Genomic DNA, 12,209 nt, shown 5'->3' with positions numbered 1-12,209 from the left:
TTATTTATTTAAATTGTTAAAAATCTAATGTTTAAAGGTACTTCAAAGATGGCTGAACAAATAAAACCATCGAGGGAACTAGAATAATGGCTGACAGGCTCAATCCACCACCAAAACCGCTGTCAGCATTGGAAACTCCAATCTGTGTCCTTTACAACACTGTTTCTTTGAAATTCTCATTTAAAATTTGTAAATTTTTTACTTTTAAGCTAATTTGAAATTTGGCATCCTAAATTTTAACATAAGCACACTAAATAACTATTCTTAACCCTCAAATGTTAACCAAATTAAGTGATTAATTATTATATATTAGTCTATCTTTACTTAATTATTTATTTTGCAACAGCAACCTAGAAAATCACTGCCTTTTGCCAAACGAATTATGTATGTAAGTATGTATTTTAAAAACCAGAAATATAAAATATTAAAAAAATATAATCCAGCAAAACTTCCTGGCTAACAATTTTCGAACAATGACGCAAATAACACTCCTCTACTGAGCATGCCCAGAAATGCCAAGGAGGACCTGTGCCCACCCCCGCCTTGCGCTCTGCGCAAACTTTGTATCGATTTTAAGACTGTGTACTTATTTCATAAGCTTGTAGCGAAAAGATGTTTTCATAAACAAGTGTATCGCTGGAATTTGTGCTAAAAAATATATGATTGGTGGTAAAGGATCCCGAACCTAAGTGCAACTATGAAGCAGCTCAAAATGGCATAACATTGTGGTCCGGAAAAGAGAAAGTGACGTTATTTTAAACACAGTCTTGGCAGAATCAATCTCTTCTTTTTTCGCCCACTAGTAATACAAAACAAAGGAGGTAAAAAATATAATGAAAATCGCATTGAAAAAACTATTTTTATGAAAGTTATCTAGGTGAAATGTAAAATTTAATGGCACAATGTCCTGAAAAGGAATAACACAGAAGTCGAATTTGCATATGAACATGAGTGTGTGCTTTGATTGAAAATCAATATTTTAAAATAGAAGAAGAGGCCATTTTATATTCAAGGGTTTTCATTGATTGTCACAACGTTAAATTTCAGCCAATATGGGAACGGTGCTGAGCTTCAATCCGCGGGATCGCCATCCCATATACTCGTCTCAGCCAAATTTTCAATATAACCATTCGAGCGATATTCGGAATGAGAACGACTCCACGGGCTCAATCGATTCTCATCTGAATAACTTCTCGTACGAGCAATTGAATAATGCCAAGAATAGGGAAAGCAAGAAGTCGGCGGCATGCCACCACCACCAGTTGTCCAAGAACGTCATCGGGCAGGGACAAGGACACGGGCACCAGGGGACTTGTGGCGGCGGAGTGCACATTAATTTGCAGACGCAAACGCAGCTGAGCTCGCACAACTTGAATAACTTGACAAATACGTCCAAGGACACCATTACCAATGTCCTGGACACGCATAACGAGAACTCCTCCGTTCTCAAGGCGGAGAAGAGCTCGTTCGAGAAGAATTTGAAGAAGCACTCGATCTTCATAAACGCCCTCTCCTGGAAGAAGCTCTCCACATCGCATAATAAGAAGAAGATCGAGAACAAGAGTAACAAGTGCGCCAACCTGCCGACGGCCTGCTTCAAGGCACAGCTATTGGAGTCCTCGTTTGCCTCCTCGTCCGACAAGAATCGAAACATCCAGCTGCACTGCAACCGGATCGAGGAGCATAACAACCAACAGCAGCAACAACAGCAACAGCACTGCAATCAGTCCCAGGAGGGACTCCATCGGGAGGAGGCTGGACTCACGGGAGCACCGGGCAAATCGCAAAACCCTTCCAAGGCGAAAGATCCCGTCAAATTGAACAACAAGAACTCGATATCCAATCACAACAACAAGCTGATCCAGAAGCAACCGCTGACGCTAACCCTGCCGCAGCAATTGCAGCCGGCGTCCATGCAGATCAAAAATACCAATCAGATCCCTCGCAAAACCGTCATCCAGGTTAGTTATGTTCCCTGAGCTTTGAATTAAATTTAAAATTTACACATCTACACACACACGAAATCCTAGTTGTATTTGGCTTTTGAACTAAGACTCTTTTCCCACATTAACATTTTAATTTTATTGAATTAATTAATTTAATTTGCATTACCATATACTCATTTTGATTTGTAGCCATTCTGTATTATATGATATAGTTTCCCATTTCGACTTACCCTTTCCATACAGAAAAGAAGCATTTAACCAGAAGTCCAGAAGCCAATAAGCATATGCAGTCTCTCATTTTAGCCTTCGCTTGTAAATATATAAACTTGATGACCATTTTTGCAGGCATCCACCTCGGAATTGCTAAAGTGCTTGGGCATGTTCTTGCATTGCCGCTGCCAGAGGCTGAACAACTTTGATGCTGGCGACGCTGTAATGTGGCTCAGAGCGGTTGATCGCAGTCTACTTCTCCAAGGATGGCAGGTAAAGTGGATTTAAGAGATTTAAGTGATTTTTGGAAGTATAAAAACCCAATTAACACACATGAAACTAAGAATATTACAAATAAAATATACGTTCTTTAAGATATACGCTTTAAATCATGTTTTTTTTTTTTATGAACGTCTTCGAAAATCCCTTCATTTAATCGGATACTTATACCCTTGCAGGGTATTATAATTTTAGTCAGAAGCTTTTAAAACAAAGAAGGAGTCATTTCCGACCCCATAGATTATATACATATATTCTTGATCAGCATGAACAGACGAGTATTTCTAGCAAGGTTGGAAAGAAAAAAATTATTTTCATTTTTTTCGAAATTTTATAAGGGTTTACATCGTTAAAATTGTCAAAAATTGGCAAAAATTTTAATTCTAATTTAAGTATGCAGATTTATTAACCTCCTAAAAACTAACACAGAAAAGCTTTCCGAATTGAATTTGATGATTTTTTGACTTAGTTATTCTATTTTTAAACTTTGATTTCTCAAAAAATTAACCTATAAATTTAAATTTTCATTTAAAGAATTCAACCTGAAAGGTTTTCTTGATTGTAGTCAAAGAAGTAGCCTATTTTCCCATTTCCTTAGAATGTTATAAATTTTCAATGAATTATTTGCTTAATAAATATCGATTTTTGATTAGATGCCATGATGATGGCATACAAATTTCGGCTTCCCGAAGCTAGTTTCCTTTATTGTTCCATATGAATTTAGATTATCCGGCTCCTAAGACCTCCGAAGCTTACTAATTATTGGTTTTCCCCTCGGTTTGTAGGATGTGGCTTTCATAAATCCAGCCAACGTGGTGTTCGTGTACATGCTAGTTCGCGAACTGGTCAGCGGCGAGGAGAGCAAGGAATCAGAACTTCAGGCTTCAGTACTCACCTGCCTGTACTTGTCGTACTCATACATGGGCAATGAAATCAGCTATCCCCTCAAGCCGTTTTTGGTTGAAGACTCCAAGGAAAAGTTTTGGGACAGGTAAGCAGTCTCCTTGTGATTTATATTTAAAAACAAATAATCAACTATTCTCCGGTATAATTAGGTGTCTCGTCATTGTGAACAAGCTAAGTGATAAAATGCTTAAAATCAATGCTGAGCCTGGCTTCTTCACCGAAGTCTTCACTGAGTTGAAGTCTTGTGGTCAATATCATCCTACAATTAAATCGTACTGTGGAGGAGCCTGACGGACGGATGACCGAGAGATTATTGTCAACCTCTCATTGTCTGCGCATCGCCAGAAATTTCCCCAAGAAATTATGGCGAAATACCGTTAAATAAAACTTAATATTTTATAAAACATTAGACAATTTCATTATGTCACTATCACAATCGTTCAAATCAAATAATAAAGAATTAGTGTTTAAATAAAATTAACATCTACGATATGTGTACGTACACTCAGCTTGTTTTACCTTTATCTTGATTGAATTTTTAATTTACGGATATTTGGAAGTTTACAGAGGTGGCAGAAGCATGTGGGAGCACTAACCTCTACCTGGAAATGGAACTGCATCTTTAAAAACGATTCTTCATCTGCAGGAAATACAATAAATTGTATTTGAAATAAGACATCAAATTGTATATGCAAGTAAATGAGGTTTTATTTTACAATTGCTATATTTACATATTCTAAAAATTAATGTTAAGAGCAATTTAATTTGGATACAATATATCGTAATGACCTGGCCTGTAAATCAGGTAAATTCTGGGCTCAGCTCCCTCGGGAAAGTCGTGGGCCTTAACCGTTCCACCCTCGCCCCGATCCAAATACTCCACGCGCACTCCCGCACCGAGAGCGGTGCACAGGGCAATTATGTGAATATGATCGGATTCCTTGTACATGGGCTCAACCTCCTGATGCCGAAACTCTTCGATTGTGAAGTCGCCCTCGATAAAGTTCTGGTAAAAGTCGGCCTCCTCCTGCAGCTTCCCCGACGTTATCAAACGCAAATAGACCACCACATAGTCGGAATAGCCTTGCTCATTGAATATCTTGTGTAGCTCGCTCTGCACCTGGCTCTGGCTCTGGCCATTCTCCGGACTCACGCGCTTGATGACTTCCATGAACTGGAAGGAGGATGGTCAGGGATGAACATTAATAAGATGTGCCTGCTTACCGTTTCGTGAAAGTCCTCTAAAGTAAAGCTGGGAAAACCAAGCTGAACGAGCTTGTCTTTGGACTCCTCGGCCAGTTTGCGGAACTCCTGGTAGGCACTAACATTTGAGATCAAGTACTCTAAGTACGAGTAAGCAAAGGCTCGGAAGAAACAGTTGCCGTCGGGGCGGGTGCGCCGGATGAACTTGTACTTCTTGGAGAGATCCTGGATCTTTGCGGTGAAGATCTCGTCGCCATTGTATTCGGTCCACAGGCACGTCAGCGGCAACTGATCGCTGACCAGCGGTGTTGTTTCGCTGATCTGCATTCCCATTTTATATTTACATTACGCTGCATTTCCAGTGAATAAGTCAATGGCAGGTCTTACCTCCTTCTCGATTTCCCGCTGCTGCTTAATAATTAACTCATCACGGTTGCCATCATTTTGCTTAAACGATTCCATCTTTCTATAAATACTGAATAAATTAGGAACCGTGTTTCGGTTTTACAAATGTCTACATATGAATACAAGAATATTTGTTCATCATATGTATGTGTAAACGCATCGAAATTACGCACACTCATTTAGAAACAAAAACCGTAGACACATTGATGCTTTCAATGTTATCGTTCCCGATGTTATCGAAACTGGTGTTCCAGTTTCCCACATTTCTAAAATGAAACATTGCTGTTAATTTTAATTTTAAAATATTTTTGTGAAGCAAATTAAATTTAAATTGTATGTTGAGTTGTTTTTTATTTCTTGTATCAGATAATTACGGTATTAAAAAATTATCGAAATGGAAATTAAGCAACTATTCTAAGTATTAAAATAAACACAGATTTGACTGTTTAAAAAACTTAACAACTTGGGTAAATATAAAATATATATATATATATATATTAATATAAATATCATTGCACTTGTGACTATATATTCAAGTATATATAATTTAATACCGAATAAGTTATAATAGTTTTAGGAAAAAAATTTAAATATAATTACCACATACTTTTTCACAGTGTAATTTGTAAGCTGGGGAACTTCTCAGCTTAAAGCTTCTTCGCAAACGAAGATCATCAGCTCAAACTTAGGATTGAATCAGAAATCAAATCAGTTGAGTCTTTTCTTCATTGCATGCCGATCATTTCTCTAGAGTCGCGCTTTAGTTAAATTCACAAAATCGGGTATGTACATATTTACCTCTATAAAAAAAAACAATAAAATTTGAATAGAAACTTTTGAAATAGACCCATTTACAAGAGGTTATTTTAATTATTTATATTTTTAGTAAATAATAACATACCCAAAGAAATATACATATGTATAGTATGTACTTTTATTGATTGTAATCAATCTACCAGATATTAAAGTTCATTGAATAGTATGCGCCTGTCCTACAGTTATAAACTCTCAAGTATGTATACATACATATGAGAACTAAAAACCAGTTCTCTTCTCATTATATTTGCTAAAAGCCAAAGTTATTGTTGGCATGAGCAGTAATGAAGGTTTATTTATGCATTTTAAATAATTATATAAACGAAGGGGCGCAATTATTTGACAATTGTAGGACCCAAATTAAAAAGACCCAAGAAACGAGGTTATCATCATTATTTTGTGATTTTTTTTCTAGATTATTTAAGGTCTAACGAAGGCACAAATAAACATACGTAATAATTTCTTATCACCTAAAACATATATTAAAGCTTTAATTGGAACATATTTACGTGATTGCAAGATGTACATACTCAATGGCGCTCCAATTTTTTAATATATTTAATGATACTTTATATGTATGATACGATCGTGTAACAAAAGAAAGAAAGCCAAAACAAGATGCTAATTCAACTCTGAAGATTGGGGAAAGCTTAGTCACCATTAAGATCCGTTTCGTTTCAATTTTAATTTTCTGCCAAGGGATATTGGGGATATTTTATGTAAGGAAGAGCCAAGCCAATAAAATTCATATTTTTAATAGTTTATAATACTGCCAAGGCTTATGCATATATTTTTTTAATATTTTGTATTATATTTCCAGTAACATGATGATACTAAATTGTATCATAATATGCGCCTGCATATTCACTTGCCGGGCACAAGACACTTCCTTGGACAACCTGATCGCGGACATCTTCAAAACAGATGAGACGGAGTCTTCTACCGCGAATCCAACTCCTATTTCGCCTGTCCCTAATCCTGTCACCGTCAAGCCAAAAGACTCATCTCCATTAACTCCCTCGGGCTCAGAAGTGTATCAGTCCTGCGGTGATCAAAAGGAATGCGTGCCCCGATGGCTGTGTGCCAATGACACCATCAACACCAGTGGCGAGGGTATCATTGATATTCGGATCGACACAGGGTCACCGTGCAAAAACTATTTGCATTTATGCTGTGACCTTCCCAACAAGGTACAGTTCTATATACATAAAGTGTGTTAATTGACAATTCATAAACAAATTCGTTATATAGCGGGACAAGCCCATATTCCCAGTTACGCCGGAAACCCCCGAAGGCTGCGGGTACACAAACCCGAACGGTGTTGGCTTTAAAATTACCGGAGCTGTGAATCAAGAGGCTGAGTTCGGGGAGTTTCCCTGGATGCTGGCGATTCTACGAGAAGATGGCCCCCTCAACTTGTACGAATGTGGAGGAGCTTTGATAGCGCCAAATGTTGTCCTAACTGCCGCCCATTGTGTTCACAACAAGCAACCAAACACCATTGTTGGTTAGTATTTAAAGCGAATCGCTTATTTATTATTTATTTATTCTATAATTAAAATCTCTACCTCTTCCAGTGAGAGCTGGAGAGTGGGATACTCAGACGAAGACAGAGATCATCGCCCATGAGGACCGTTACGTTAAGGAAATTGTATACCATGAGCAGTTTAACAAGGGCTCCCTGTATAATGACGTTGCTGTGCTGTTATTGGAAAGTTCGTTTGAACTGCAGATGAACATTCAGCCAGTTTGTTTGCCCAATGTACAAGACGTCTTCGATTATGACCGGTGCTATGCCACTGGCTGGGGCAAGAACAAGTTCGGCAAGGAGGGAGAGTACCAGGTGATCCTTAAGAAGGTCGACATGCCCGTGGTGCCAGGAGAAACGTGCCAGACGAACTTGCGCGCCACCCGCCTCGGAAGGCATTTCCTGTTGCATGACAGCTTTATCTGCGCCGGCGGGGAAAAGGATAAGGATACCTGTAAGGGCGATGGCGGATCTCCATTGGTGTGCCCCATTAAGGGCCAGAAGGGTCGCTATAAGTCAGCTGGAATTGTCGCCTGGGGAATAGGATGCGGAGAGGTTAACATTCCAGGAGTGTACGCCAACGTGGCCAAGCTTCGTCCATGGATTGACTCGAAATTGAAAATATGGGGAATTGATCCCAAATATTATACGCCTTAAGAATCAACAAAAATTTTAATAAGATGAATAATAATAAAAAAAATTAAAACCACTTTTACTTCAAAATAGTTATCTCAAATTACTGGTTGTTTTAATTCTTTAAGAATAAACAAATCAATAATTAAAATATAAATATAAATAATGCATAAATGTAAGTAGTACAATTTAAAATATATGGGGGAAAATAACTAACTTTGGAGTTCTGAAAATTATCTTTCAAAAAATATACCTTTGAAAAAAAAGCTTTGTTTATTTTTGTTTCAAACGAATCAAAAGACCTATAATGCTCCATTTTTATCACAAATTATAATTTAATTTTAATATAAATAACTTGTAGACAAGCATTAAGAGATATTCGCAACCCTTTGCGTATTTTAACTACCTTTTCAGCTCGGAAATACCCTTAATGAGTATTTGAACCACCGCCACAAAAAGGAAATTTTTCATATTGCAATTCGGTCACACTGACGTGCGTGCATGGAAAATAGAACCAAAGTCAGATCTGTTCCAATTTATTTTCATTAAAATTATACACATCTCTGATAAAACATGGATAACTTCGGCCTTGGAGGATCAGTGGATCTCAGCAAGGGACAAATGTTCCAAGTGTTGATTCGTCTCTCAGTGGCTTCGTTGATAACATATTATTCGGTTAAGTGGATGATGAACCAGTTGGACCCGACCAGTAAAAACAAGAAAAAGGCAAAGATCCTTGCTGAAGAGCAGCTAAAAAGGTATCTACTGGCGCTTACCAAATTAATTTGTATTATTTTTACATTAATTCACACTTTTACTTGCATTCGGCCCGCAGACTTGCTGAGAAAGATGGCTTTAAACTCAATCCCCAGGAGTTTAACGACTACGAGTTGATGATTGCGTCACATCTCGTTGTTCCAGCCGACATACAAGTCAGTTGGTCGGATATAGCTGGCTTGGATACGGTTATTCAGGAGCTGCGCGAGTCCGTGGTTCTTCCGGTGCAACACAAGGATCTTTTCAAGCGCTCGAAGCTTTGGCAAGCGCCCAAGGGCGTTCTGCTGCACGGCCCGCCTGGGTGCGGGAAAACGCTGATAGCGAAGGCCACGGCCAAGGAGGCCGGCATGCGCTTTATCAATTTGGACGTTGCCATTCTTACCGACAAGTGGTACGGGGAATCCCAGAAACTAACCTCAGCCGTCTTCTCGCTGGCAGAAAAAATCCAGCCATGTATAATATTCATTGACGAAATCGATTCCTTCCTGCGTTCCCGTAATCTTAATGACCATGAGGCCACCGCCATGATGAAGACCCAGTTTATGATGCTGTGGGATGGCCTCAGCACCAATTCCAACGCGACGGTTATTGTGATGGGCGCCACAAATAGACCCCAGGACCTGGACAAGGCCATTGTGCGTCGCATGCCGGCTCAATTCCATATCGGCCTTCCGTCCGAAGTCCAGCGAAGAGATATACTTCAGTTGATTTTGCAGTCAGAGGAAATTAGTGGTGATGTGGACTTGAATCGTTTGGCCAAGCTTACGAATGGCTTCTCGGGCTCTGATCTCCGGGAGATGTGCCGCAACGCATCCGTTTTCCGGATGAGACAGCTTATCGGGGCCGGAAGCTTGCCAACTTTGGATCGAAATAGCGTCAACATCACAATGGATGACCTGCTAAGCTCACACTTAAAAATTAAGGAGTCAAAGATGCACACTGGGAGTCTATTTTTAGAGAATAGAATTGAGCTAGACTAAGTCCTTAACGGTTGGTTGAATAAATCTTAAAACATAAATTTAATTCAATTTAAAAATGCTTTTAACTTTGATAATTTTAAGTTGTACTGCTGAGCGGTAGGTAATCTCGTTGCAGATTAGAGAAAATAGGGAATAAATATAATTAGTCGACAGTGCTTCCTTCTCTTACTTAACCCCGTTCTCCCCAATATCTAATTTCCGGAAAAAATGCTTTATACTCGTGTAAAGCGGCAGCTTGAACAGCCAAAATTACATAAGACCGCCAGCGGTTCCGCAAACTAAGGCTCAATGCACTTTAATTACAACATGGGTGCGATCCTCCTTGAAATATTCACCTAGAGAAATTTAAAACATTTACAAAAAATATTGCACTTGTACTCTCGCCCAAGCAACGTCACGCGATCGAAGGCTTTCAATCGTAAAAAATATATATGTATAAACGGTGCTGTTGGATTCTCTTATTAAAAGTGTTTAAATATGTTTACACGTTTGGAGAGGCTCTAAATTATATATTTATCTAATATAGGAAAGAACAATTAAATAAAGTAAAGCACACTTGTAGTAGGTGGTAAATATGAACTCTTTCTTATATTACCTAATTTTTGAATTGAATTTGACTCTATGGGAAGAGTATACAAACTTCACTTAGTTAAAATATCTTCAAGTTTCTTTTAATTATGTTTCATGCTCATATAAATGCTTTCTTCCAGGGGCAAGCAAATCATTTCTGTTGAAGATATTGAACGAACCGCTGCAAGCTCGAAGCAAGGCTCCAAAAACATTAAAGAATGATTCCATTGGTGAATATACACCCTGCAGTCGTAGGATATTTGTTATAATTAATTCTACTTTGTTACTATTCTCTCCTACAGATTATGTTTTCCGGATATCTATTTATACCCCTTATAATATTTGGATATACAGCGCCAAGTGAATCCTATGCTGTTAATCGGAGTAGTAACGCCGAGAGTCACGATTGGACCTATCCTGAATTCGGAAAATTATCCTTTCGCCATGGAGGAAGATCAGAAAACGGAGATACTCAAAGTTACCATCGCGAGGCTGAACGAAATGCTACTTTGAGGCGCGGAAATAACTATCACAAGCCGACCGAGAAAATAAGTAGACATAAGAGCAAATACAAGCCCTCGTCATTTGATCGAAGAAAGAACACAAATTCCCATTTGGCTGGTGATACAGAAAGTCGGCACTATCATACTTTTGAGGAAATCCATGAGCACGTAGAGGAGGACGACGATGGGCAGCAGTACCAGGCATCGGAGCAAATTGGTACCCAATCGATCCTGCACGAAAATATCAAGGATCATCATTCCAGCAAGAAAGATGAGAAACAGATGAAGGTTAAGATAAAGCATCATCATCATCACCATCATCACAACCACATTAAGGAAATGATAAAGACAGTACCCCAACCGTATCCTGTGGAAAAGGTTGTGCACGTGCCCATTGAGAAAATTGTGGAAAAAATTGTGCACGTTCCAAAGCTGGTTAACGTTACGGTTGAGAGAATTGTGCATGTGCCCGTTGAAAAAATTGTCGAAAAAATCGTTCACGTTCCAAAACCGGTGCAGGTCCCAAAACCTTACGTTGTGGAGAAAATCATTGAGAAAATCGTCCATGTTCCAAAGCCATATCCTGTCCTTCGCACTGTTCCGTATCCGGTGGAAATTAAGGTGCCCATAGCACTCGAGAAGAAGGTGCCCGTTCCCTACAAGGTTGAAGTGGAACGAAAGGTTCCCGTTTACATTCGATCGAACGAGCCATATAAATTCGAGCCATCGCCTTTTGAAAGCTATCACCAGCCCGAAGAGTTTAAATATAATATGGAAATTGATCATCCGCCGCCGCATCAGCCTAGAGATCATGAGCAAGCTTCCCTGCCTTCAAACTACTACAACAGGATATACAAGTCGAAGGAATTGGATCTTCCTCCACGAATCGAAGACTTTCAACACACAGCTCCGCCACAGTATAGGCACGAACCTGTTTTAAAAAGCTCTATTGAAGCGGCTTCTTCTGGTCGAGAGCCTGTTGCTTTGAAGCTTGTGGGCCCCACACCGCAGGCGTTCAACATCACAGGCCAGGATTTGGACACCGCCAACTCAGCCCCACCGTTCGTAAATAATTCCAACTTCGACCTGAATCCTCAGGAGTCGGCTAATGCCTTCCGCGGGATCCCCTTCTCACTACCATTCCAATTTGTCCAGCTGCAACCCATGGCATTCCAGAGTGCTATCAACGTGGAGCTGCCAGCTCCATCAGCAGTGGGAGAAGCGACTCCAAAATAAAAAAGCATTCACTGGCCTACCCAGCTCCAATTACAATAGAAGAAATTAGAAAATATATATGTAAAAAATCCTGCAGTCCTTTAAAAAGTAATTCATAATAATTAAGATTTCATATATGTAAGACTCGGAATCTCATAAGTGAATAATTATAAGATTGGTAAATAAAAAATCAAATATAGCTGAGCGATAATAAATTACTAATTGAAAAATGGTTTAT

The 12,209-nt window shown here is 39.0% G+C and overlaps 5 protein-coding genes across 5 annotated transcripts; 4 read left to right on the top strand and 1 right to left on the bottom strand.

Moving 5' to 3' along the window:
* Positions 1–256: 256 nt before the first annotated feature.
* Cdk5alpha (Cdk5 activator-like protein) lies at positions 257–3,843 on the top strand. Its single transcript, XM_017170487.3, has 6 exons — positions 257–384; positions 444–821; positions 1,048–1,961; positions 2,292–2,429; positions 3,221–3,426; positions 3,491–3,843. The coding sequence occupies exons 3-6, from the start codon at positions 1,053–1,055 to the stop codon at positions 3,630–3,632; spliced, it is 1,395 nt and encodes a 464-aa protein (XP_017025976.1). The 5' UTR covers positions 257–384; positions 444–821; positions 1,048–1,052; the 3' UTR covers positions 3,633–3,843.
* A 181-nt stretch (positions 3,844–4,024) lies between these two features.
* Positions 4,025–5,138, bottom strand: LOC108076918 (ubiquitin thioesterase otubain-like). Its single transcript, XM_017169961.3, has 3 exons — positions 4,932–5,138; positions 4,566–4,865; positions 4,025–4,515 (listed from the first exon to the last, which is right to left on the bottom strand). Exons 1-3 carry the CDS (start codon positions 5,004–5,006, stop codon positions 4,102–4,104), a joined length of 789 nt encoding a protein of 262 aa, XP_017025450.1. The 5' UTR covers positions 5,007–5,138; the 3' UTR covers positions 4,025–4,101.
* Positions 5,139–5,609: 471 nt separating this feature from the next.
* LOC108077225 (phenoloxidase-activating factor 2) lies at positions 5,610–8,002 on the top strand. The gene is made up of 4 exons (XM_017170483.3): positions 5,610–5,731; positions 6,586–6,955; positions 7,017–7,272; positions 7,343–8,002. The coding sequence occupies exons 2-4, from the start codon at positions 6,590–6,592 to the stop codon at positions 7,948–7,950; spliced, it is 1,230 nt and encodes a 409-aa protein (XP_017025972.1). The 5' UTR covers positions 5,610–5,731; positions 6,586–6,589; the 3' UTR covers positions 7,951–8,002.
* Positions 8,003–8,404: 402 nt separating this feature from the next.
* On the top strand, positions 8,405–9,731 carry nmd (no mitochondrial derivative). Its single transcript, XM_017170484.3, has 2 exons — positions 8,405–8,684; positions 8,762–9,731. The coding sequence occupies exons 1-2, from the start codon at positions 8,500–8,502 to the stop codon at positions 9,681–9,683; spliced, it is 1,107 nt and encodes a 368-aa protein (XP_017025973.1). The 5' UTR covers positions 8,405–8,499; the 3' UTR covers positions 9,684–9,731.
* Positions 9,732–10,398: 667 nt separating this feature from the next.
* LOC108077224 (uncharacterized) lies at positions 10,399–12,100 on the top strand. Its single transcript, XM_017170482.3, has 2 exons — positions 10,399–10,483; positions 10,556–12,100. Exons 1-2 carry the CDS (start codon positions 10,472–10,474, stop codon positions 11,990–11,992), a joined length of 1,449 nt encoding a protein of 482 aa, XP_017025971.1. The 5' UTR covers positions 10,399–10,471; the 3' UTR covers positions 11,993–12,100.
* The last annotated feature ends 109 nt before the right edge of the window (positions 12,101–12,209 follow it).

Source organism: Drosophila kikkawai, chromosome 2L, assembly GCF_030179895.1.
Source record: "Drosophila kikkawai strain 14028-0561.14 chromosome 2L, DkikHiC1v2, whole genome shotgun sequence".
NCBI lineage: Eukaryota > Metazoa > Arthropoda > Insecta > Diptera > Drosophilidae > Drosophila > Drosophila kikkawai.
The sequence above is the reverse complement of the archived record's forward strand: the minus strand, read 5'-3'. Positions and strand labels throughout refer to the sequence as shown.